At 52.9% G+C, this 21,764-nt stretch overlaps 1 protein-coding gene across 1 annotated transcript in view; it reads left to right on the forward strand.

Moving 5' to 3' along the window:
* SLC12A5 (solute carrier family 12 member 5) overlaps nucleotides 1-21,764 on the forward strand; it is a 35,042-nt gene that overhangs the window by 5,506 nt on the left and 7,772 nt on the right. Inside the window, exons 2-17 of the mRNA XM_064276150.1 lie at nucleotides 7,655-7,749; nucleotides 8,101-8,232; nucleotides 8,576-8,722; nucleotides 9,561-9,615; nucleotides 10,111-10,241; nucleotides 12,158-12,399; nucleotides 13,109-13,320; nucleotides 15,279-15,449; nucleotides 15,777-15,875; nucleotides 16,024-16,081; nucleotides 17,338-17,512; nucleotides 18,184-18,302; nucleotides 18,590-18,688; nucleotides 19,727-19,846; nucleotides 20,246-20,350; nucleotides 21,546-21,714. Coding sequence (XP_064132220.1) covers nucleotides 7,655-7,749; nucleotides 8,101-8,232; nucleotides 8,576-8,722; nucleotides 9,561-9,615; nucleotides 10,111-10,241; nucleotides 12,158-12,399; nucleotides 13,109-13,320; nucleotides 15,279-15,449; nucleotides 15,777-15,875; nucleotides 16,024-16,081; nucleotides 17,338-17,512; nucleotides 18,184-18,302; nucleotides 18,590-18,688; nucleotides 19,727-19,846; nucleotides 20,246-20,350; nucleotides 21,546-21,714 — 2,129 coding nt within the window. The remainder of the gene's footprint in view (nucleotides 1-7,654; nucleotides 7,750-8,100; nucleotides 8,233-8,575; nucleotides 8,723-9,560; nucleotides 9,616-10,110; nucleotides 10,242-12,157; nucleotides 12,400-13,108; nucleotides 13,321-15,278; nucleotides 15,450-15,776; nucleotides 15,876-16,023; nucleotides 16,082-17,337; nucleotides 17,513-18,183; nucleotides 18,303-18,589; nucleotides 18,689-19,726; nucleotides 19,847-20,245; nucleotides 20,351-21,545; nucleotides 21,715-21,764) is intronic.

Below are 21,764 nucleotides of genomic sequence, written 5' to 3' on the forward strand. Positions count from 1 at the left end.
CTTCTCTCCTTTTGACCCCTGTCACCAGTCCAAACTAATTTCACCTTTTTTTGTGGTTTTCTCTCCGGGAGACTCAAGACCAGTTCTCATGCTTTGAATAGCTAGTTCTCCACTCTAAAGGGCCCAAAGCACATCCACAAAACCTAGTGGCAGTGATACCTTGTTGGTGGGTCCCTCAGAGACATCTCTGAGTCAGCTGCTGCAGACTTCACAGTTGACCCAGGCTGAAAAAAAAAAAAAAACAGGCTGAAGTCATTGACAAATTCGTGCAATGGAATCTGGGCAGCTGGCCCTGTTCACGGTGCTGAAAGAGACCTGTCCTATAATGGGGTCTTCAGGGCTATGGATGACTTTTTAGGGCCCTTGAAGGTCTTCTGGGTCCGACTTCAGTTGCAAGAGGATAAGCCACTCCAGTCCTGCACCTGCGAGGCCTGAGCCCAAGAAAAGGGAGAAAGCTCATCTGAGACCCGATCTCTTTTCCTTTTTTCAGTGCCAAGAAGCTGTTGAGCAGCTTGGGTGTAACTGCATCGTTGCCCCTCTGTTAGAGGCAGGACCAGTTTACGACGGGGTTCTGTTGAGGAGGGGTTCCTAAACTGGAGTAAAGAGAACTGAGTTCTAGACCAAGTTGTGCCGCCCCCGGCACTGTGCCCCTAGGCAGTCGTTTCCCTCTCTGAGCCTTAGTTTCTTCGTCTGCAAGATGAAAGCTGTGCATTAGATGAAACAATGGACAAGATCCCTCCAGCCCTCGAAGTCTTCTGGAACTCATAGGGCTATAGCATTGGGGGCTAGAGCGAGTCTGAAGATCATTTCCTCTTAATCTGCACCCACCCTCCAATTTTTAGATCTCCCAGAGACTCACAGGGTCCAAACCTCTAATGCCACCTCCCGAGATGTCTCCACCACTGGCTCAAAGCTGGACTCTAGAAGTGATGGGGGGAGGGGTGTCCCAGGGTGCTCAGGCTTCTGGGAGGTTGGTCTCAGGGGAGGGGGAGGAGCACAGAGAGAATGTCGGCTCTAGAAGCTTCAGAAAGCAATCCTGGATTATGGGGATTAGACACTCCCAACCCAGGAGAAAATCTGATCTGAAACCGACAGGCGGCCTCATTCGCCCCTCCCCCACTCTGTCCCTGGTTAGCCATCCAACCAGCCTGCCCTCCCTGGAGGCTGCACCACCCACCGGTAGGGAATCCAGCTCCGACCAGAGTGCTGCCTTCTCTCCTCTTACCCATCTCCTCTTCAGGTCATTCCAGACTAGAGGGTCCTTGTCTGTGGGTTCCCAGGACTTGATTTGGGGTGGGATGCTGCTACTCCTGTCAGTTTAAGCACAATGAGAGTTCACTGCGGCCTTCAGACTCCACCCCTCCCATTTTAAGACAGGCTGGGCTAGACGGTTAAGCTCAGTGACCCCGAACCCCCAGGGGGCAGCACACTGCTTCAGTTGTTAGGCCCCTGGGCGCTCTACACCTCCAGCTCCAGCCCCTTGAACAGCGATATAGGAGAGGGTCTGGTTCTTCTCCCCTCTTCAGGGCTCCTCTCTCCAGCTTTGCAGACAGGATCTCCAGGGCCCCATATTCCATGGCGGCCCCTGTCGCTTCAGTCACCCTTATCTTACCCCCTCGGGGGTCACCCCAGACCCCCAGCCAGGCGGCCGCTGTGGGGCCGCATCTCCGCGGCCGCGACCTAGTTCCCTGCCGTTATTTTTAGGGCGCGGGATGGCACCTGCCCACGTGCCGGGCCCCGCCTGCGTCGGAGAGTGTGTGGGGGAAGCTGCGTCTGCTCAAGGGAGGCGAGGCCCCGTTTCCCGCAGCCCCCCTCCATCCCACGCGCAAGTCCCCCGTTTTCGTGTGAGGGGGGCGCCAGGCTCGCTGTGCCCGCCCCTCGTCCCCTCGTCTCCCTTCCTTCGTCCCTCCCTCCTGCGCTCCCCCCAAAACCCCGCCAGTGGCTCACGCCTCCTGCATACGGGATGAGGTGAGCAGCGCCGCCGCTGAGAGGGGGCGCGCGCGGGTGTGAGCGTGTGTCCGTGTGCGAGTGTGTGTGCGCCGGGCGGGCGGGCACTGCAGCTTCCTCCTCCGTGGAGCGGAGAGCGAGCGAGAGCTAGAGCAAGCGAGCGGCGAAGGCAGGCACAGGGGCGCGGGCGAGGCGGCGCAGTCATCCCCGGCCCGGCGCGGCGCCGCCACCATGCTAAACAACCTGACGGACTGCGAGGACGGCGATGGGGGCGCCAACCCCGGTAAGCGGCGGTCCGGGGGCGGCAGGGGAGCGGGCGGCGGGGATGGAGGCAGCTCTGGGGTTAGAGGCGGAACGGGGGCCTCCTGTTTCAGAGAAGAAACTGGCATTGACCTGGGCGGTGGGCGCCGGAGGCGGCCTGGCGCCTTGCTCCATTGGAATGCGCCCGGCGCTGTCCGAGGTTCTGGAATGCGCCGCGCCTGGGGGCAGGACTGGGGACAGAGAGGTTGCTATTGCCCACGGCCGGGGGGCAGACGTAGGTTAGCTAAGAGGGGGAGGAGGTGGGAAGGGGATAGTGGAGCTAGAATGGGCTGACGTGGAGCTCGACGGAGCGCGAGGAGGGCGCAGTTTCCCGGGAAGGGACCCTGGCGTCCTGGCGCAGAGCGGGGACCAGCGCCACCGGAGGGTGCAGCCTGCTGCAGTCCCTTGCTCTGAGACTTCCAGTAGAAAAGTAGGGGGAAAGACGGCTATGGGAGGTTGGAGCCATATGACAGCCCCCGTCCGAGCTGCAGTGTCTCCTTAAGGGAATCACTTGGTGCAATCGGGGTCCCCTCCCCCAAGGCTGCCCGAGTCCAAGCTCAGACTGAAGCGTACTTCCTCCTCCGGAGGTTCTAGGCTCTACTTTGCGGAGTCTGCCGCTCCCTCTCGCTTCCCCGTGGGTTCCTATTCTGGACAGGCAGCGAGATCACTCTCCTTTCTCCCCTCTTTCCCCCTCCTCTGAGTACCCTGGGGCGGCAGTGGGGTTCCCAGGGCGGGGCAGGGAGGAGTCGCTCTAGTCGGCTCTGGAAGCTCCCCCAGCGAGGCCTCAGGAATGGGGTCCCAGTGGTTGAGTCCCCGAGCGTTGGCGCGGACACTGCGGACGCGCTGCGGTGGGTGCGGAGATAGACCAGGAGTCAAGGGGCTCTGAGCAAGTCCTGTCGCTGCGCCCTCTCCCGCCCTCCTCCGCGGTTTCATTGCTCCAAGGCCTTCGGGGGCCAGCCACCCCCTCGAGCTCCCGGACCCCCCGCCGCCCCCAGCGGTCTCAGGCATCCATCACGGCTGTCAGCTGCCCCCACCCCCCACCCTCCAGCAGCGTTGCGTCCCCTGCGCACAAGCGCCTCCCGCTTGGTTGTCTGCGCTCAGCGCCTTCAAACGCTACCCTGGGCATTGCCTGACCCTCTGGGCGAGACTCCAGCAGACGTCTCTGGGGGATGGCCGAAGCGCCCCAGGGCTGAAAAAGTGGAGTCTTCCAGGGCCTTGCAGCCTTGACTCTAAGGTCCTCTGGGCCTTGGATCTAAGCCAAGGCCAAGTGGCCACTTGGGAAGGCTGTGGACACCAGGGTCCCTCATCCTTTGTCTTAGATCCCTTACTCCTCTGTAGGGGTGAATGATATACAGGGGCTAGAACTACCGGCTGGCCAGCTCATCCATCTCTCCAGTGACCCTGGGGTCACCTCATCCCGCAGCTGTCCCCCTCCCCGCAGCTTCAGTTGCGGGAGGGAGGGGGGTTGGCAAAGTCAAGTCTGCGACAGCACCAGGCACCCCGATGCGGTGCCTGGGGAGTGATGGGGGGTCATTTCCATCCAAGATCCCCTTCTGGTGCCCCCATTCTGAGAACGGGGCTCACCCTGAAAAATAACCTCTCTGTGTCCCTAGACATGGGGGATGGTCCAGGCCCTGAGCCCTGGCTTTTCTGATCTGATGTTGGAACCTCCGTGGTATCTTGGGAGGCCTAAAAAAGAACACCTATGTATGTGGAGCAAGGAGTCAGCTAGGAACCCTCTTCACTCGAGCCCCTCCCCATCACTGTCCAGATCCCAAGTGTAGGAGGGACACCTCCAGACCACCTCTCTCTATATAGGGCCTAGGACCGGGAACTGAAGTGGTCAGGACATGGGTCAGGCGTCCTGGGCCCCAGAGAGGGAGAACCTCCTAGCAGGGCATGGAGATGGTGGTAGGGGGCGCTAAGAACCTCCTGGACTTGAGGGAACAGGGACCGTCAGACCAAGAGCCCCGGAGGTCTCTGATCCGAGGTCATGGGGTTGTATGGGGAGAGCTGAGGCCGATCTGGGGAGGTGGGAATAGTCGAGTAAGAGGGTTCCTCCGGACGAAAGAAGAACCCAAGGACATTGCCCTCCAGGTCTCCTTTCCCCCTGGGGTCTGACGCCCTCGCCCCACCTCCCAGAGCTGGTCTGGGGATTCTCCCAGGCCCAGCCCCAGGCCCCGGGGGAGGCTCCTCAGTCCGCGTTGCTTGCCGGTTTCCTCTCTGGGAGCTCAGGCCGCCGCAGCTTAATTGAAAGCCGATTCGGGCTGAGAGCTCCCAGGGGGCGGGGGCAGGGAGGGTTCAGCCTCTGTCTGGCCCAGCCTCTCCCGCGCGCTGCTCCGCGCTCCATCACCCCGACTCCGGGCTCTAGGGAATCGGGGCGAGTTTCCCCTTCGTGGTCCTGCACCTCTGAGAGCTCAATGAAGCTCCCCACCCCTCCCGACCTGTGCGCCCCGCGTTCCAGAGAGGGGACCAGATCAGCCCTGGCAGACGAGTACGGGCGCCTGGCGTCCTGCCTAGGCGGCGGGTGGAAAGGCGGGACCCAGGGCGAGTCTCCAGAGCCGCCCCCTCCCCGGCCCTCATCTCCTGGCCCGGGTCCGGCCAGAGTCTGGCTCCGCGCTGCGCGCGGCGTTACATAAGCGGCTGCGGGCGCGTGGCCGGCTCGGCTCGGAGTTGCGCTTTCGGCCCGCGTGGTCGCCATGGAGACCGGCACCGGGCTGCTCCCTTGCTGAGTCTCGGTCCTAGACGCCCCCTTTTATGCTCCCCACGCACCACCGGTCCCAGCGAAGGAGGAGAGGATTGGGAGGGGGTGTGAAAAGCAGAAGAGAAGGGCTCTCCTGGCTAGTTGTCCTGGCCCTAAGAGCGGACGCCACGGGAAACGGACCCAGCCGCACAGGAGACAGGGCCCTAAGTTTTTCGGCTGGGAAAAGAGGTGTGGGATGGGGAGCCTGGGCTGACTGGGACACCAGGCATGTTAATAATGGTCGCAGTTGTAAAAGAAGCAGTAACACCAGCACTAGCTACATTTATGTGCTAAAGCACACCCAATATGTATTTTATTTAATCCTCACAACAGCCATATGAGTTTAGGACGATTGTTACCCCTTTGCAAAGGAGGAAACAGAGGCTTAGAGCCTTTGTCACTCTCTAAACGTGAGGACACAGCCAGTGAAGTTGGGACTGGGACCTAGGTCTCCTTGGCCCCAGCCCCTTTTCTTAACCACAAGTAAATATCTTCTCATCTCTTCCCCCTCCATCTTGGAAGTCCCCACCGTGGTGTGTTGAGAAGGGAGGCATCTTGTCAGCCTTTTAAAAGGAGAGGGAACCCACCGAGGGTTCCCTCTTATTCATCCTGTTCTCTGGCCCCAGACAGCTCTTCTCCTGGAGTCAGGAAGGGAATTTATCTCCAAGGACTTTTTCCTGAGCGCCTATTATATGCTAGGTCCCACAGGAAGGAGTTCCAGAAACTCATGTATGTGAGGGGAAAAAAGAACTAGTGGCTCCTTCTCTGGGGGAGCAGGAATTCCCACCTTGGTGGATGAGGTGAAAGTAGTGGCAGGAGATAGTGGGTGGTGGGTTTTCTGGAGCAGATGAGACATCACTTCCTCCCCCTCCCCAGTTTTGAGACAGGATGGGATTGTGTTTATAACAGAGGGCGCAGGTCATGCTCTGGGGATGGGTCCTAGGTGGGTGATTAAGGAAGTTTGCCAGGAGGTAGGGAGGAGGAGGATGGGGAGGATAGATGGAGATGGGGAGGGAGAGATGTCAGGAGATGCAGGGACCAGGAAATTCAGGATACATAGGGTCTCAACTTCACTTGGGACTTGGTCAATGAGGAGTTTCTCCAGGGTACAGAGAGGTGTCTATTACTGGGATTCAGCCCTGGAACTGGGGAAGAGTGATGGCTGGAGCCAAGGGAATGTGTCTATGGAGGTGTCTTATCTCTCTCTGAAAGGACCCTCCCCTCTTTTCCAAGAGACTGTCTCCTTGGATGATCTCATCCAGGCACGTGGCTTCGCATACTTCCTGCACACCTTTACATAGATGGTTCTACCTCTTTTCTTTCTCTTGAGTCCCAGACTGACCCATATATCCAAGTGGATTCTGGACATATCCACTTGAGTCCTCCAGCCCCTCATCCTCAAACAAATTCAACATCTTCCCCACTCCAACCTCCTCCTCTTCCAGCCCTCCCCATACATTAAATAGCACCATCTCCTAGGTGTTATCCTAGGTTCTTCCTCCTCTCCCTCTTCATATACCTGGTATAGAATCTTTGCTAAGAATTCTTGAGTCTGTCCATTGTCCCACTCGCTCTGGTCTGGGTCATCATCAGCCCTTGACTGGATTACTGAAAGTCTCCCACTAGCTTCTGCGTTCTTCACCTCAAGGCCAGAGTGATTGCTCTAATGTACAAGTCTGTTTGTGGCACTTCTTTGCCTGAAACTCTTCAGTGACTTCCTGTTGTCTTCTGAATGAAGCCAAATTCTTTAGCATGACCCAGCCTGCACTTACCTTCCTGGGCTCACCTTTTCACATTCCCCTACCCATCCTTCAGGTCCCCAGCATGGCTCTTCTTCAGACTCCAGCCAGACCAAACTTCTTCCAGCTCCTTTAACCCACTCTGCTCACTCTCACCCCTGGGCCATCGAACATGCTGTTCTGTCTGCCTGGAACACTCTCCCGCCTCCCTCCCAGCCTGGCTCTTACTCATCCTTCAGCTCTCAGCTGAAACGTCACTTCCTCTGGGAAGCCTTCTGTGACCTCCCAGGCTGGGCTGAATGGCTCCTCTGTGTTTCCACAATCCCTTGTTGATCTTTAACCACAGTTCTTACCACTCTGGGCTGGAAATTCCTGGTTACTGGTTCATCTCCCATGCCCTTAGGCTACCTGAAGGCATGGATAGTGTCTGGTTCTGTGTTTTATCCCTCTGTGCCAGTACTGGCACGTGGTGGACATCCAAAAAATGCATGGTGACTGAGGTGAGTGAGGGGTGTGGGAGATCTTGGGGGAGTCACCTCTCCAAGAAGTGGAGTATTTCTGGGGCTTAAGACTGTAGCATCTTTCTTCATTCTCCCTGGGATAAAGCATGTCCCCACCCCAGAACATCAGAATGCTATGGCCATGAAGGGGACCTTAGAGAGTCTTGAGGGTGCCCTGGTAAATGAAATAAGATCCCAACGAGTAAGGAAACACTCACACCTTTATCCAATACCTATGCCAAGCAGTACATTCAGCTCTTTATACGTGCTATCAGCCTAAAATCCTGCAAGGGATTAGTATCAGCTCCATTTTTTCCAACGTGCACGCTGAAGCTCAGGGAGTTAAAACGGCCACACAGCTGTATGCCCAGGAGGATGGAGGACAAACAGCTGGTGCCAGACCCCTGACTCCTCTGTCTTCTCAGGTGATGGCAACCCCAAGGAGAGCAGTCCCTTCATCAACAGTACCGACACCGAGAAGGGAAAAGAGTATGATGGCAAGAACATGGCGCTGTTTGAGGTGTGCTGCATGGGGTGTTGGGCCCCACTCACAATTCATCCTCTCCATCCATCACCTGCTCCCTCCCTCCCTGGGTTACAATGCCTCATATCTCCCTTGGGTCCACCTTCTTCCTTGAGCCTCCCCATTCCTCCTTCTTCCCTGGATTTACCTCCTCTACCCACTACTCCCCGCTTTGTAGCCTACCATCCTCTTCCCCCGTGTTCCTTGCCTATCTATCCCTCTTTCTTCCCCATCTCATCCCAGCCTCAGTGATTTTGCCCTCGTCTCACCCTCTGCCCCATACTATCCAGCTTACCCACTTCCTCCTCTGGGCTTCCAGCCTCCTGACACTGCCCCCTCCCTCTGCAGGAGGAGATGGACACCAGCCCCATGGTGTCCTCTCTGCTCAGTGGCCTGGCCAACTACACCAACCTGCCGCAGGGAAGTAGGGAGCACGAAGAGGCGGAAAACAATGAGGGTGCAAAGAAGAAGCCCGTGCAGGTGGGGGACTTGGGGAAGAAGGGATGGGGAGGAAGGGGGGGGGTGGAGTGGAGAAAGGGTAGGAGAAGAGAAATATGGAGTCTGATGGAGGGATGAATGATGGAGGCCAAGGGGTGGGATTTGGGGGATGAGGGAGGAGATGCAGGGAAGGAGGGAGGGGTTGGTTTGAAGGGTAAGTGAGGGAGAAGAGAAGGATGGGAAATGGGAGCTGGAGGAGAGGAGGAAGGGAAATAGAATCAGAAGGAAGAAGAAAGAAGTGATGGAGATGGAGAGAAGAGAAGGAGGAGGTGGAGTGGGTCTGGTGTGTTGGTGGGGCTGCAGACTGACGCTGGCCTCCCCTCAGGCCCCACGCATGGGCACCTTTATGGGCGTGTACTTACCATGCCTGCAGAACATCTTTGGTGTCATCCTCTTCCTGCGACTCACCTGGGTGGTGGGCATCGCAGGCATCATGGAGTCCTTCTGCATGGTGTTCATCTGCTGCTCCTGTGTGAGTGACATCCCTCCCCTCTCTCACCCTTTGACAGCTGGGGCTGGGCAGAGGCCTGGGGTGGGAGGTGGGAGGTGGGAGGTGGGAGCGCGAGACCTGAGCTTTTTATAGGAACCACTCCTCATGATCTCTGAGAGTAAATTAGGTCTGACTGGCTCTTTCTGCATGTCCTATCATAGGCTTGTCCCTGAGGACTGTTAACCAGGTTTCACCTAGATCTGTGTGTGTGTGTGTATGTTTGTGTAATTACACAAGTAATGAATCATTGTGTCATTGATAAAAAAAGATAAACAGAAGAATATAGAATTCACCTGTACGCTCGCCATAGTCAGCATTTTGGTGGGTACAGACACACAAAATGGGAGTATGTGTCACAGACAGCCTTGTAACTGGATTCTTTCCATCTCCTCTAAAAAATCAAATATTCACTGAAAACCTACTTCTTGCCACATTTCCGTTTCCTCTCACATAACCCGTGAGACCATCTTGCGCGTGAGGTAGCCGGTGCTGAAGTTATTATGTCCATTTTGTAGATGTGGAAACCGAGGCTTAGAGCAGTGCAGTGGCTTGTCCAGGTCATCCGGCTCAGAGGCCAGGCTGGGATTTCCAGAGCTCTCAGTGCTATAGTGTATGCTCCTTCCACGCACCTGGTGAATAAGAGGTTTTCTTGACAAGAAGGACTTGGCAGGCGTAGGAGTTGGAACAGGACCAGGGAGAAGCTCAGTGGAAGAGAACTTGTGGGTTTGGCAGGTGTTTATGGGGTATAGGATATGGCTCTCACCCAGGCCACCGCTGCCCCCTGCCCCAGCCACCACTCTGATTCTTTCTCTCCTCACAGACGATGCTCACAGCCATCTCCATGAGTGCGATCGCAACCAACGGTGTTGTGCCTGGTATGTGACTGGGGCTTCCGGGAGGGGAAGCGGGCCTGGAGAGTCAGGAGTAGGGCCTGAATGGTTGGAGAAGGGATAGTGCCCTGGGTTTTTGGGGTCAGCAGGACCTGAGAGAAGCCATATTGCAGACCTGGGAGCTGGGCTCTAAGTGTTTATGGGGTAGGTAGGGGCAGCCTTACTGGGGATGAGGGAGGGAAGCAGTTGCTGGTGTTGAATGGGACCATGGCAGCCCTTCCCCCTCAGCGTAGGACCCTCCTCTCCACCATCTTGTTTTCTGAGCCATGACCTCCTTAGAGGGATAATTAGCAACTTGGTAATTAGTGCTGCAAAATCCAGGCAGAGTTGCTGGCTGGGTCTCCCGCCAGACCCCTTTCTAGGGCTGCAGCCTGTGAGGCCCAGAGCAGGGCTCTCCCCACCTCTGTCATTGAGCCTCCCTCACCCCTGCAGCAGCCAGGGCCCCTCACACCTCTCACTGATACTAGTTTCTCTCTGCAGCTGGCGGTTCCTACTACATGATTTCCAGGTCTCTTGGTCCAGAGTTTGGGGGTGCCGTGGGCCTCTGCTTCTACCTGGGCACTACCTTTGCTGGGGCCATGTACATCCTGGGCACCATCGAAATCCTGCTGGTGAGAGGGGCCGAGGAAGAGATGTGGGGCCCCAGGGGTCAGTTGGTTAACCAGTGCTTCCAGGGTACTTCTTCTAGGCCAGCTGGTCTGGAAGACCAGAGAGAAATCATAAGTGGTTCTACTTTGAAGAAGTTCACAGTCTAGTTGGGGAGACAAGATATAGTAATTATGTAACATAAACAGCTGTCGTTTCTCAGGCACCCACTGGGCTCCCAGCATAGTTCCAAGTAGTGCTTTAGAGTCATTATCTCAAATCCTCATGTGGTTTAAGTATCATTATGCCCATTTCACAAATGAGAAAACTGAAGCTCAGAGAGGCAAAGTGACGTGTTCAAGGTCACTCAGCCACCAAGCAGCAGAAGTGGTTGATAGGAGTAAAAGTAATGGTCAGAGTCATAGTAGGAATGTCACACAATAGCTAGTATTTTGTGAATGCCCCCCATATGCCAAGCACCGTGCCACGGGCTCTATGAATGTTTACTGTAGTGGGGTGATGGTGACTGGGTTGAGGAAGAGAAGAAGGCTATGAGGTACCCTTGTAAAGAGATCTGTTAGGAGGGGTGACCAATGAGAAGCAAGGGTGGGACTGACAACTCCTCAAAAAGCTGGGTTGCTGGGCAGCGTTCGAAGGAGAGGGTCTCTGGTCTTCCTGCCCCTCTTGGAGGTGGTGGGAGCTGAAGAAGGTCCCCTGGTGTATAGAAAGTAGACCTGACATTTTGCAAGCCCCTACTCTATGCAGCCTCCAAGGCCTGGAATATTTAATCCTTGTGACTCTCCTGAGAGTTAGAAGATGTCCCCATTCTATAGATGAAGAAAGCAAGGCCCAGGGAGTTTAAGGAATGTGTGGAAGGGATATGAATCTGTGTCTTTCTGACTCAAAGCCTGTGCTTTTCCATGATACCATGTTGCCTTGGAGAACCAGAACTACAAGGCATCACGGGCTCCTGGTTTTGGGAGAGGACAGAGGAGTGCATGGGCATGGAGGATGGATGGGGACCCTAAGGCCTAGGGAGACAAATGAGAGAAGACTAAGAGAGCTCCATGACTTAAAAAGAAAGGACTATTTTTTATTATTACAAAATCAATTCTGCCCATTGTATAAAATTTCAAAAATATCAAAGCAGGTAATAGCAATCATCCAAAGAAAATCACCCTTACTGTTTTAGTGTATTTTCTTCTAGTTTATATCCTGACTTCATAAAATATAACTCTACGTTAAACATTTCCCTAAATAACCTGAAGCTCTCTTTGTAAATGTTATTTACAAGTGAAAACCACTTTTGTAAGAATCTAAACACAGCAATATTTACTGGGTACATTTTAGAAAATACACATATACAAAAAGAAGAATAAAGGTTATCCACATTTTTCTGTTCAAGAAAACCTACTTGTGTAGATACGTTTTGGTGTATCTACACACACACACTTAGTGACACATATACGTGTACGTGTGTATGTACGTATATAAATACACACATATATTTACAAAAATGAAATCGTGAGGCACATTCTTTTTTCTTTATCTGATTGTTTTTAACTATGTAATGTGGATACCTTTTTTAATCAGTCCATAAAAATTTGTGTCATCTTTTTTAACAGATTCTACTAGAAATAATAAAGGCAACAATTGATCATTAGGAATGATAATTAATAATAAAATAATATAAATAAATAATTGCTCCCAACATCTTTGTACTATCATTTTTTAGTGATTGCATAATAACGTTTGCAGGATAGACTACGCTTTCCTTAACCATTCCCCGATCATTGGATGTTATTTCCAGTTTTGCACTATTGCTGTGATGAGCATCCTTTTTTCCCCAAAGCCCTGTCTGTACTTCAGGTTATTTTCCTGGGTGATTCTCAGTTGGTCCTTACTGGGTCCCTCGGCTGACCTCCTCGCCCCTTTCCCACAGGCTTACCTCTTCCCAGCTATGGCCATCTTCAAGGCTGAGGATGCCAGTGGGGAGGCAGCAGCCATGTTGAACAATATGCGTGTGTATGGCACCTGTGTGCTCACCTGCATGGCCACCGTGGTGTTTGTGGGCGTCAAGTATGTCAACAAGTTTGCCCTTGTCTTCCTGGGTTGCGTCATCCTCTCTATCCTGGCTATCTATGCAGGGGTCATCAAGTCTGCCTTCGACCCACCCAACTTCCCGTAAGTCCTGCCCCTTGGAGCCCAAGGCATTGACCTCCTCCCTCCATGACCTGGTTTCAGGGTCTTCATGACAGTAGCTGCCAAACCCCGCTCCCTACATGTTATCATCTGAGTGGTTGTGGGCTGGGAGCAACCTTCCTTGGAAGGAAAAATATCTCCTGATTTGAGGGCAAGCTCTTCGGGGTGGTATAACTTTTCTGGGGGTGGAATCAGTTTCCCTTGTGAGGGTCAACTTCTTGCTGGTGGGGTGGACTTAACGGTTTCTTCCTAAGTGGGAATGGCTTGTGAAGGGATGAACATTTTCTGGGGCAGGGGACAAGCTCCTGGAATGGGAAAACCTCTTGGTGTTCAACAACTTTTCTAGGATGAGAAAGGACACAGAAGGGAGGGTCCAGGGCTCAGATCTCTCTTAGTTCTGCCTCTCTGCCTGGGACAGATTCCCCTACATCCCATTGTCCAGTGGTAATTATTGACTATTGTCCGTGGTGCTGAAACACAAAAACAGTGATTCTCCACCTGGGCTGCATGTTAGAATCCCTTGGGGAGCTATGAACAAATGCTGATGTCTGGGCTCCATCTCAATTAAATCAGAATATGTGGAGATGGAGCCCTGGCCTCGGTGTTTTTCACAGCTCCCCCAGTGTCTCTATTGTGAAGTCAGGGCAATGGGAGGTCGCTCCCCATCTTCCTCCCTTGATTCTCTACCTAGGATCTGCCTCCTGGGGAACCGCACACTGTCTCGCCATGGCTTTGATGTCTGTGCCAAGCTGGCTTGGGAAGGAAATGAGACGGTGACCACGCGGCTCTGGGGCCTTTTCTGCTCCTCTCGCTTCCTCAACGCCACCTGTGATGAGTACTTCACCCGAAACAATGTCACAGAGATCCAGGGCATTCCTGGTGCTGCCAGTGGCCTCATCAAAGGTCTGGGGGAGGGAAGAGGGCTGGTCTCCAGAGAACACTGCAGGGATTGTAGGTTAAGCAGTCAGGATTAAGGGGCTCTCCTTGGATACGGTTCAATGTAGTCAGCTTTAATTGAGCACCTACTTTGGGCTGTGTTCTGTCCTTAGCATTATAGAGGGCCAGAGATGAAAAAGAGCCTTCAGATATCTCACTGCTTAGTGGAAAAGAAAGCCATCAATTTAATAAGTATTCATTAAGCACCTACGAAGTGCATAGCACCGTGATCGCCACTGGAAGCACAAAATAAATAAGTTGCAGTCCTTGGACTCAAGGAGGGTCCTGTGGCAGAGACAGATGTATTAGCAAATAAATTATGGTACCCATTGATGTGCATTCAATGAACAGAGGCTGACCAGGGGAGGGAGTGATCATGTCTTCAAGGTGGCAAGACAAGGTTTCCTGAGCTCACCTGAGGAGGATTTTGAAGGACAAATAGGAGATTTGCAGTTATACTAGGGGAACACGGGAGTTACAGAGAAAGGAACAGCTTGCCTAAAAACGTGCAGACACAGGAGAGCATATTGTGTCTTTCCAACCACATGTAATTTGTTATGACTGGGGCATAAAGTGCAGAGGAAGCAGGGGCAGGGATGTTGGAGAGGCTGGCATGAGTCAAGTTGCGGCAGGCCTTGGAAGCTATGTTGAAGAGCTTGGACTGTACCCAGGGCCTTGAGGAGCCACCAAAGGGTTTTGAGTAAGGGAGGGGCACGGTCAGATCCTCTTCTCTGAAGGTTCACTCTGGCTGCTAATGTAGATGGGTTAAAAGGGGAGAGAAGAGAGGCAGGGAAGCCAGGAGGAGGCTAAGGCTGAGGCCAGGTGAGAGACATGATGATCTTCTGAACTGGAGTGGTGGGGTTATATTTTGGGGATGGAGCAGCGGTTCTCAACTGGGACAGTTTTTCCCCCAGGAGACATTGGTTGTTACAGCCAAAGGGGGGCTCTAATGGGTAGAGGCCAGGATGCTGCTTAACACCCTGCAATGCACAGGATAGCCCTCACAACAAACAGTTATTTGGCCCAAAATGTCAATAGTTCCGAGGTTGAGATACCCAGGAATGGAGAGAAGGGGCAGATTTAGGAAATACTTCGGAAGAATAATGGACAGGAGTGGGAGATGGTTTTGATACAGGGGATTGAGGGGAGGGACCAGTTGAGGGCAATGCCAAGATTTCTGAATTGATGGTGATGCCATTTACTGAGCTAAGGGTTATGGGAAAGGAGCTGGTTTGGGGTGGGTGCAGGGTGAGATCAGTTTGGGACATATTGTCAGAGATGGGTGCTCAGGTGTCTTTTACCCACTCAACTGAGCTCTTTGAGGTCAGGGATTAGGTCTGATTCTTGTGTGAGACCCCTGCAGGCCCAAAGCAAGGACTTAGGAATGTTGGTGGATGGAACCAAGGTCTGGGGGGAGTAAGATGTGGTTGACCTTGACCCTTACTTTTTTTTTAAACTTTATTGCGATAAAATATATATAACGTATAATTTGCCATTTTAACCTCTTTAAATGTACAATTCAGTGACGTTAATTACATTCATAACATTATGCAACCATCACCACCATCTATTCTCAAAGCTTTTTATCACCCGAAACAAAATAATTCCCTACTCCCTTCTCCCCCAGCCCCTGGTAACCACCAACCTACTGTTTCTATGTATTTGCCCATTCTATTTCATATAAGTGGAATCATAGGCTATTTGTCCTTTTGTGTCTGGCTTATTTCACTTAGCATAGTGTTTGCAAGGTTCATTCACGTTGTTGCACGCATTAGAACTTCATCCCTTTTTATGGCTGAATAATATCCCATTGTATGGCTAAATCACCATTGTTTATGCCTCACTTTTGCCCACCCAACCTCCTGGTCCCAGAGCTCTGGACCACTGACTCTGGCCTTTCCCCTGAGCATCTCATCTGCCCACAGAGAACCTCTGGAGCTCCTACCTGACCAAGGGTGTGATTGTGGAGAGGCGGGGGATGCCCTCAGTGGGCCTGGCAGACGGCACTCCTGTTGACATGGACCATCCCTACGTCTTCAGCGATATGACCTCCTACTTCACCCTGCTGGTTGGCATCTACTTCCCCTCAGTCACAGGTGAAGGGGAGATCAGAGAGGGTGGATTCTGGATGGGAATGATGGGCAGGAGAGAGGCAATGATGATGTTGGGAATTTCTTAGCTAACAACCCCATAATAGGCAGGTGCCAACTATGCAGTATGTGGTACCCATTGGACAGACGAGAGGCCAAGTTAATTAGGCCTAATTAAGGCCAAGAGAAGCCAAGTAATGCCCAAGGTCTCACACAAGTCAGCATGTCAGAACTCAGTCCCAGGCTTTCTGACTCCAAAGCTGGTGTCATTTCCTCTGGCTGGCTGGTCTTCCATGGCTCTCGCTCCTGTCCTAGCTGCTCCTCTGTTCGCAGGAATCATGGCTGGTTCTAACCGCTCTGGGGACCTGCGGGATGCCCAGAAATCAATCCCCACTGGCACCATCCTTGCAATCGCCACCACCTCCGCTGTCTGTATCCTCCACTGCTGGGCTGGGACCACCCTGGGTGGGGAGTGCTAGAGGGTGGGCAGCTGAAGTTGCGGCTTTACCCGGCTGGTTCAGGAGGGATGGAGAGGAAAGGGAAGTCTGCCCTGTGGAGTTTCCTTTATCCTCGGCTGCAGACATCAGCTCTGTTGTTCTGTTTGGGGCCTGCATTGAGGGGGTCGTCTTGCGGGACAAGTAAGTAAAGGAACCAGGGCTGGTTCTATTTGGGGGGTGGGGTGGTGGACATGGGGACCAAGTTCTTGGAAGCAGACCCAGGAGCGGGTGCTAAAACCTGTGAAAGGGGCCTTGTGGGAGGAGGCTACAGGGGGATGGAGGTTAAATTGCCCTAAAAACTACCAGGTGTACTATAGGCAAAATGACCATTTGGCCAGGTCACTCGCCTGCTTGAAACTCTTAGGAGATTCCCCTACTTACTATAAAACAAAGTTCCAGCTTCTTGGTACCAAAAACCAGGCCTCTAGGACCTGGCTTCAGGCTAGGTGTCCACATCCCGTCCCCTTTTCCCCACCTTACAGAAGTTAGGATGCTGACAGTGGAAATTGACTTCTGTGATATGAGTCTTGGGTGGTGCAAGTGGTTAAGCACTTGACTGCTGAATGACAGGTTGGTGGTTCGAACCCACCAGAGATGCCTCTGAACAAAGGCCAGGCAATATACTTCCAAAAGGTCACAGCCTCGAAAACCTTATGGAGCTCAGTTCTACTCTGACACACGTGGGGTCGCCATGAGTCGAAATGGACTTGACAGCAACTGTTTTTTGTTTTAAACCTGCATTTATCTCATCTCATTTAACCATAGACTTCCCACAAGATCGAAAGGGATCCAGAAGGCTATCCAACACATCCCTTCCTCTGATTCTCAAAGTCCTTCATCAGTGGCCCATTTGGGCATACCTCTGCTTGCACACCTCCGGGAACTGGGCTCTCTCTGCCCATCTAGGTGGCTCCTTCCATTTTAAAGCAGTGTCATCGTTATAAAATTCTTTTCTTTGATTCTCATGCCATCACAACATGATGAGACAAAGCTCCCATTTTTCAGATGGGGATACCAAGAGATTTGCCCAAGATGACATTTTAAACAATTGGCCATTTCCCAGAATCACTATTAGTGCCATGTTCTAGGCACTGTGCTGAGCATTTTACATGTGTTATCTCCTCTCACCAATCATATCAGATAGATTTGTAATGACTCTCATTTTACAGCTGAGGAAACTGAGGCTCAAAGGGGTTAACTGACTCACACAAGGTCACACAGACCCAGTCAAGGAAGTGCCCAGGACATCTGGGGCTTTGTCTCTCCCCTCACCCTGGCAGAGCTTGGTCCTGTGGTAGGCGTATAGTTGGTCCTGAACTGGCGTGGGAAAACCCACCTGGAAACTCAGGTGGCATTGCCCACCAGGCAACTCCTGTCCTTTTGCTGCTTCATTCTAGGTTTGGTGAAGCTGTGAGTGGCAATCTGGTGGTAGGGACGCTGGCCTGGCCATCTCCTTGGGTGATTGTCATTGGATCCTTCTTCTCCACCTGTGGGGCTGGGCTACAGAGCCTCACAGGAGCCCCACGCCTACTGCAGGCCATCTCCCGGGATGGCATAGTGCCCTTCCTGCAGGTCAGTGTGGGGGACGTGAGCCCCCGAGAGTAGAGAATAGAGCAGTCCATCCCCAGCAGATTAGACAGCCAGGCCCCTGCCCAGAGGGGGCAGTGCTGGCCCAAGGCTACGCAGTGAGCAAGGCCATGGCAAGCCCTGGCTCCTGAGGCAGTTCTGCTCTGCCACTGCTAAAGGAACGGGTATGCTCTATTTGGGATTTGGCCCATGATCAAATCCTTCTCTCTGGGCAGAGTTGTCTGTTCATAGGGGGAAAATGGCATTCCTTTGGCCCATTGGTTGGGAAGGGACTCCAGGAGGCAGCCAAAGGGCATGAAAAGAGTAGATCTCTCCATGGTGCTAAAAAAAGAAAAAAAGATTTATGGAACACACAGCCATGGCTGCTTGCGGGCCTCCTGATAGCTCCTCTCCCATCTGTCCACTGGAGCTTCGTTTCCTCTTCGGGGATCATTTGAACTTCATTCCACCAAAGAAGCAATATCAGGGTGGGCAAGATACAGCGAAAGCCTGGTATCCCCTTGGGTTCCCCTGGAGGATGGGAAACACAGCATGCTGTCCCTACCTCTCACTGGTTAGTGGTTTCCTGCCTCTACTCCACTGGTTTCCAAGACTGGTGGAGAGGGACAGGAAGTCCTTAAGGTCTCAGGCCCCCATGATGATTGCTCTGTCCCCAGGTCTTTGGCCATGGCAAAGCCAATGGAGAGCCGACATGGGCCCTGCTCTTGACTGCCTGCATCTGCGAAATCGGCATCCTCATTGCATCCCTCGACGAGGTTGCCCCCATCCTCTCTATGTGCGTGCCTGGTGTCTTGCCCTCCCCATTCCTAAGTCTCCCAGCTGTGACCTTGACAACCTGCCCAAACACTTTCCCAACCCCAGGAGGTTCTTATCATTTGTTACATAGAAATTCGTGCCCACATGTATTGGGAAGCGTTGTAAGAGAATTTGGCCTTTGAACTCTTCCTGAGTACCAGGACAATTTCTTTCTCCCCTTCCCTAGCCTCGTTCTTTGTGTCTGTGTCTTGATCTCTCTGCCTTCCCTTGCATCTCGGTCTCTCCCGGGGCCTTTCTTTGTTCTAGGTTCTTCCTGATGTGTTACATGTTTGTGAACCTGGCCTGTGCAGTGCAGACGCTGCTGAGGACGCCCAACTGGAGGCCACGCTTCCGCTATTACCACTGGTGGGTGTCCCACCTTCGCTTCCCCCTGGGGACCATCCCCTTATCCCTGCTCCACTTCCCACCTCACTCTGGTCCACCTTATCAGGTCTAAGGATGCCAAACTTGAATAGAGAGTTCCATTTTTTGCAGCTTTTGTAGCCCAGCTAGCATGAAAAAGATCCCAGAGAGGGTCTCCTTATAATAATAAATAATGATATAACACCGTCATAGACAGCCTCTGCAATAACCCCTACCCTGTGCACAACACTCAACCTCTTGGGAAGCTCTTACGGCATAATGCGTAAGTTAGAAGCCACCCTGACCCGAGTTCAAATCATGATCCTGCATTTCCTGTCTGTGAGAGCATGAGCTGATCATATCGCTTCTCTGAGCCTCAGTCTCCTCAGCCATGAAATGGAAATGATAACTGCACCTACCTCCTAGGATTCTCGCGAGCATTAGAGTGCGTGGTACATGCAAGGTATTCACTCTTCGAAGGGTGGGGTTCTTACCGTTCTACTTTATGGCTCTTGATCCTCACAATAGGCCTGTGGGGGAGGGAAGGTCATGCTTGTTCTACAAATAAGGAAACTGAGGCTCTAAGAGGGGAAGGGACAGGCCCAAGGTCACCCAGTAAGGCTACTCCAGAACTGGATTAAAACCCAGGCTGCCTGACTCCCATCCCGGTGCTCCTTCTGCTTTGCCAGTGACCTCCTACTGGGATAGCTCTTCCTGGGAGGTTCTGCTTCCCACTCTCCCCAGAACCCCTGCCTCAGAACTCATCTGGCCAGGGCTGCTTGGCAGGGACTAAGGCACTGGGACAGGGCAGTGGGGTGAGTCAAGGAGTTAGATGTGGTATGGATGGTGCCTTGTCTGTGACCACTCATTCATCCAGAAGGCCCCTATGTCCTCTTGGTGCTCAAGGAGCTGATGCTGTGAGTTCCTCTGGCCTGGCTGTAGCCTCCCAGGTCTTGCCCCATCTAACTTTTACTGTCTGAGACCTAGCAACAGCCGCAGCCCCACTAGGACTCAGAGGTTTGTCTTCCCTCCATTGTCCAGGACACTCTCCTTCTTGGGCATGAGTCTCTGTCTGGCCCTCATGTTCATCTGCTCCTGGTATTATGCCCTGGTGGCCATGCTCATTGCTGGGCTAATCTACAAGTATATTGAGTACCGCGGGTAAGTGTGGGGAGGGGGGGATGAGGCTGCAGGTTGGGAGAGATTGAGGAGGGGAAGAGGTGACTGGTGATTAGGGTGGAGAGGTGGAGAGGAGGCGAGGAGTGCAAGAGGATGGGGATAGAGTGGAGAGGAAGGGTTAATATGGGATGGGTTGGGAGATGGGAGCTGAGGGAGGGGCCGAGGCCCTGAGAAATGGGTGGGGATGGTGAGAGAATGGGTTTAGGAGGCACTCTGAAAAATTTAGCCAAGGTTTAACTGAATCAGATGGCAGGAGTGACTTGTGTGTCCTTTCTGAGCCTGAGATAGATGGCTCTGCCCTGGGGCTGCCAGTTCAGTGGGGACGATTCTCCCTGCCACTCCCTGCCTGGCTTTCACGTGATCCCGGTCCCTGGCCCCCAGGGCGGAGAAGGAGTGGGGCGATGGGATCCGAGGCTTGTCTCTCAGTGCTGCTCGCTATGCCCTCTTGCGCCTGGAAGAGGGGCCTCCACACACCAAGAACTGGAGGTAAGTGGTGGTGGCACCTGTGAGGGACTCTGGGGGAGGGAAAGGAAAGAGGCCGGGGCAGACCCATCCCACTTGCCTTGTTCTGCTGTGTGACCCCTCACTGGCATTCCCGTAATGTCTCTTCATTGAAACCCAGCTTTGTCTAAGTCCTTCCCGCCTATAACACCCAAAGCTTAGCTAAGTTCCAGACATTTGTTTCCAAAAACCCCACTCACCAAGCCAGCCTCCTGACTGTCCGTCCGTCCGTCCGTCCGTCATCCATCCATCCATCCTTTCCATCCATCCACAATATGATTTTTTCAAAAGATGTGTGAATGCATGATATGTGCCCAGCCCCCTTCCAGTCTCTGGGAATGTAGTGAGCTCATAGTTCCTCGAAGAAGGCACACACAGAGGTAGATAAATATAACTTTGCTTAGGAATTGGATTCATGACATAATCCATCCATTTTATTCACGTGAAAATCAAGGACCTGAGAGGGTCTTAGAGGCCATGAAAGGCAGAAATGGAGCCAAATCTTTGCCTCCCACCTGTCAGCCCAGGGTGCTTTCTAACTGACTGCTCTGCATGCCCAAAACCTCAGTCATCTCCTTAAGGTTCACTTTGCCAAGACCAAGGCCTGGAACTCTGAACTATGACTAGGACATTGTTGACTTGTCCTTGCTGATGTCTACTAGACTGGGGCTTCCAGAGACCAGGGCTTTGCATTGTTTGTATGTGAATCCTCAAATGCTTAGCGTAAGGTTTTGCCCAGAACAGATGCTTATTAAATTGATGGGTAGGTGGGTGGGTGGATGGGATGGCTAAATGAATAAGGAAATGAATGTATAAGTATATGGGTAGACGGATAAGTGTCTGTACATATGGGAGGATGGTTGGGTGAATAGATGGATGAGTGAATGTATGGTGGGTAGGTGAATGTGTTGATAGTTGAGTGAATAATAGATGGGTAGGCAAATTAATATGGATATATGAGTGGATGAGTGAAGGATAAAAAAGATGGGTGGATGGCTGGTTGGACGAATGGGGTAGATGGATGGGAGGATTGGTGGATGAATGTGATTGGGGAGATAGTTGGATGGGTTGATATTCAAGGAAATGGATGGATGGATGGTTAGGTGAATTGGTGATGGGAGGATGGTGGGTGGATGGTTGGGTTGGTAGTGGATGGATCATGTGACTTTGCCCTCTTTAGGCCACAGCTGCTGGTGTTGGTGCGTGTGGACCAAGACCAAAATGTGGTGCATCCACAGCTGCTCTCATTGACCTCCCAGCTCAAGGCAGGGAAGGGCCTGACCATTGTGGGCTCTGTCCTTGAGGGCACCTTTCTGGACAACCATCCCCAGGCCCAGCGGGCAGAAGAGGTGAGCAGAGGCCCTGGTGGGGTGGAGGAAGGCAAGGGCAGACAGGAAGA

Source organism: Loxodonta africana, chromosome 24 (genome assembly GCF_030014295.1).
Source record: "Loxodonta africana isolate mLoxAfr1 chromosome 24, mLoxAfr1.hap2, whole genome shotgun sequence".
Classification (NCBI taxonomy): Eukaryota; Metazoa; Chordata; class Mammalia; order Proboscidea; family Elephantidae; genus Loxodonta; species Loxodonta africana.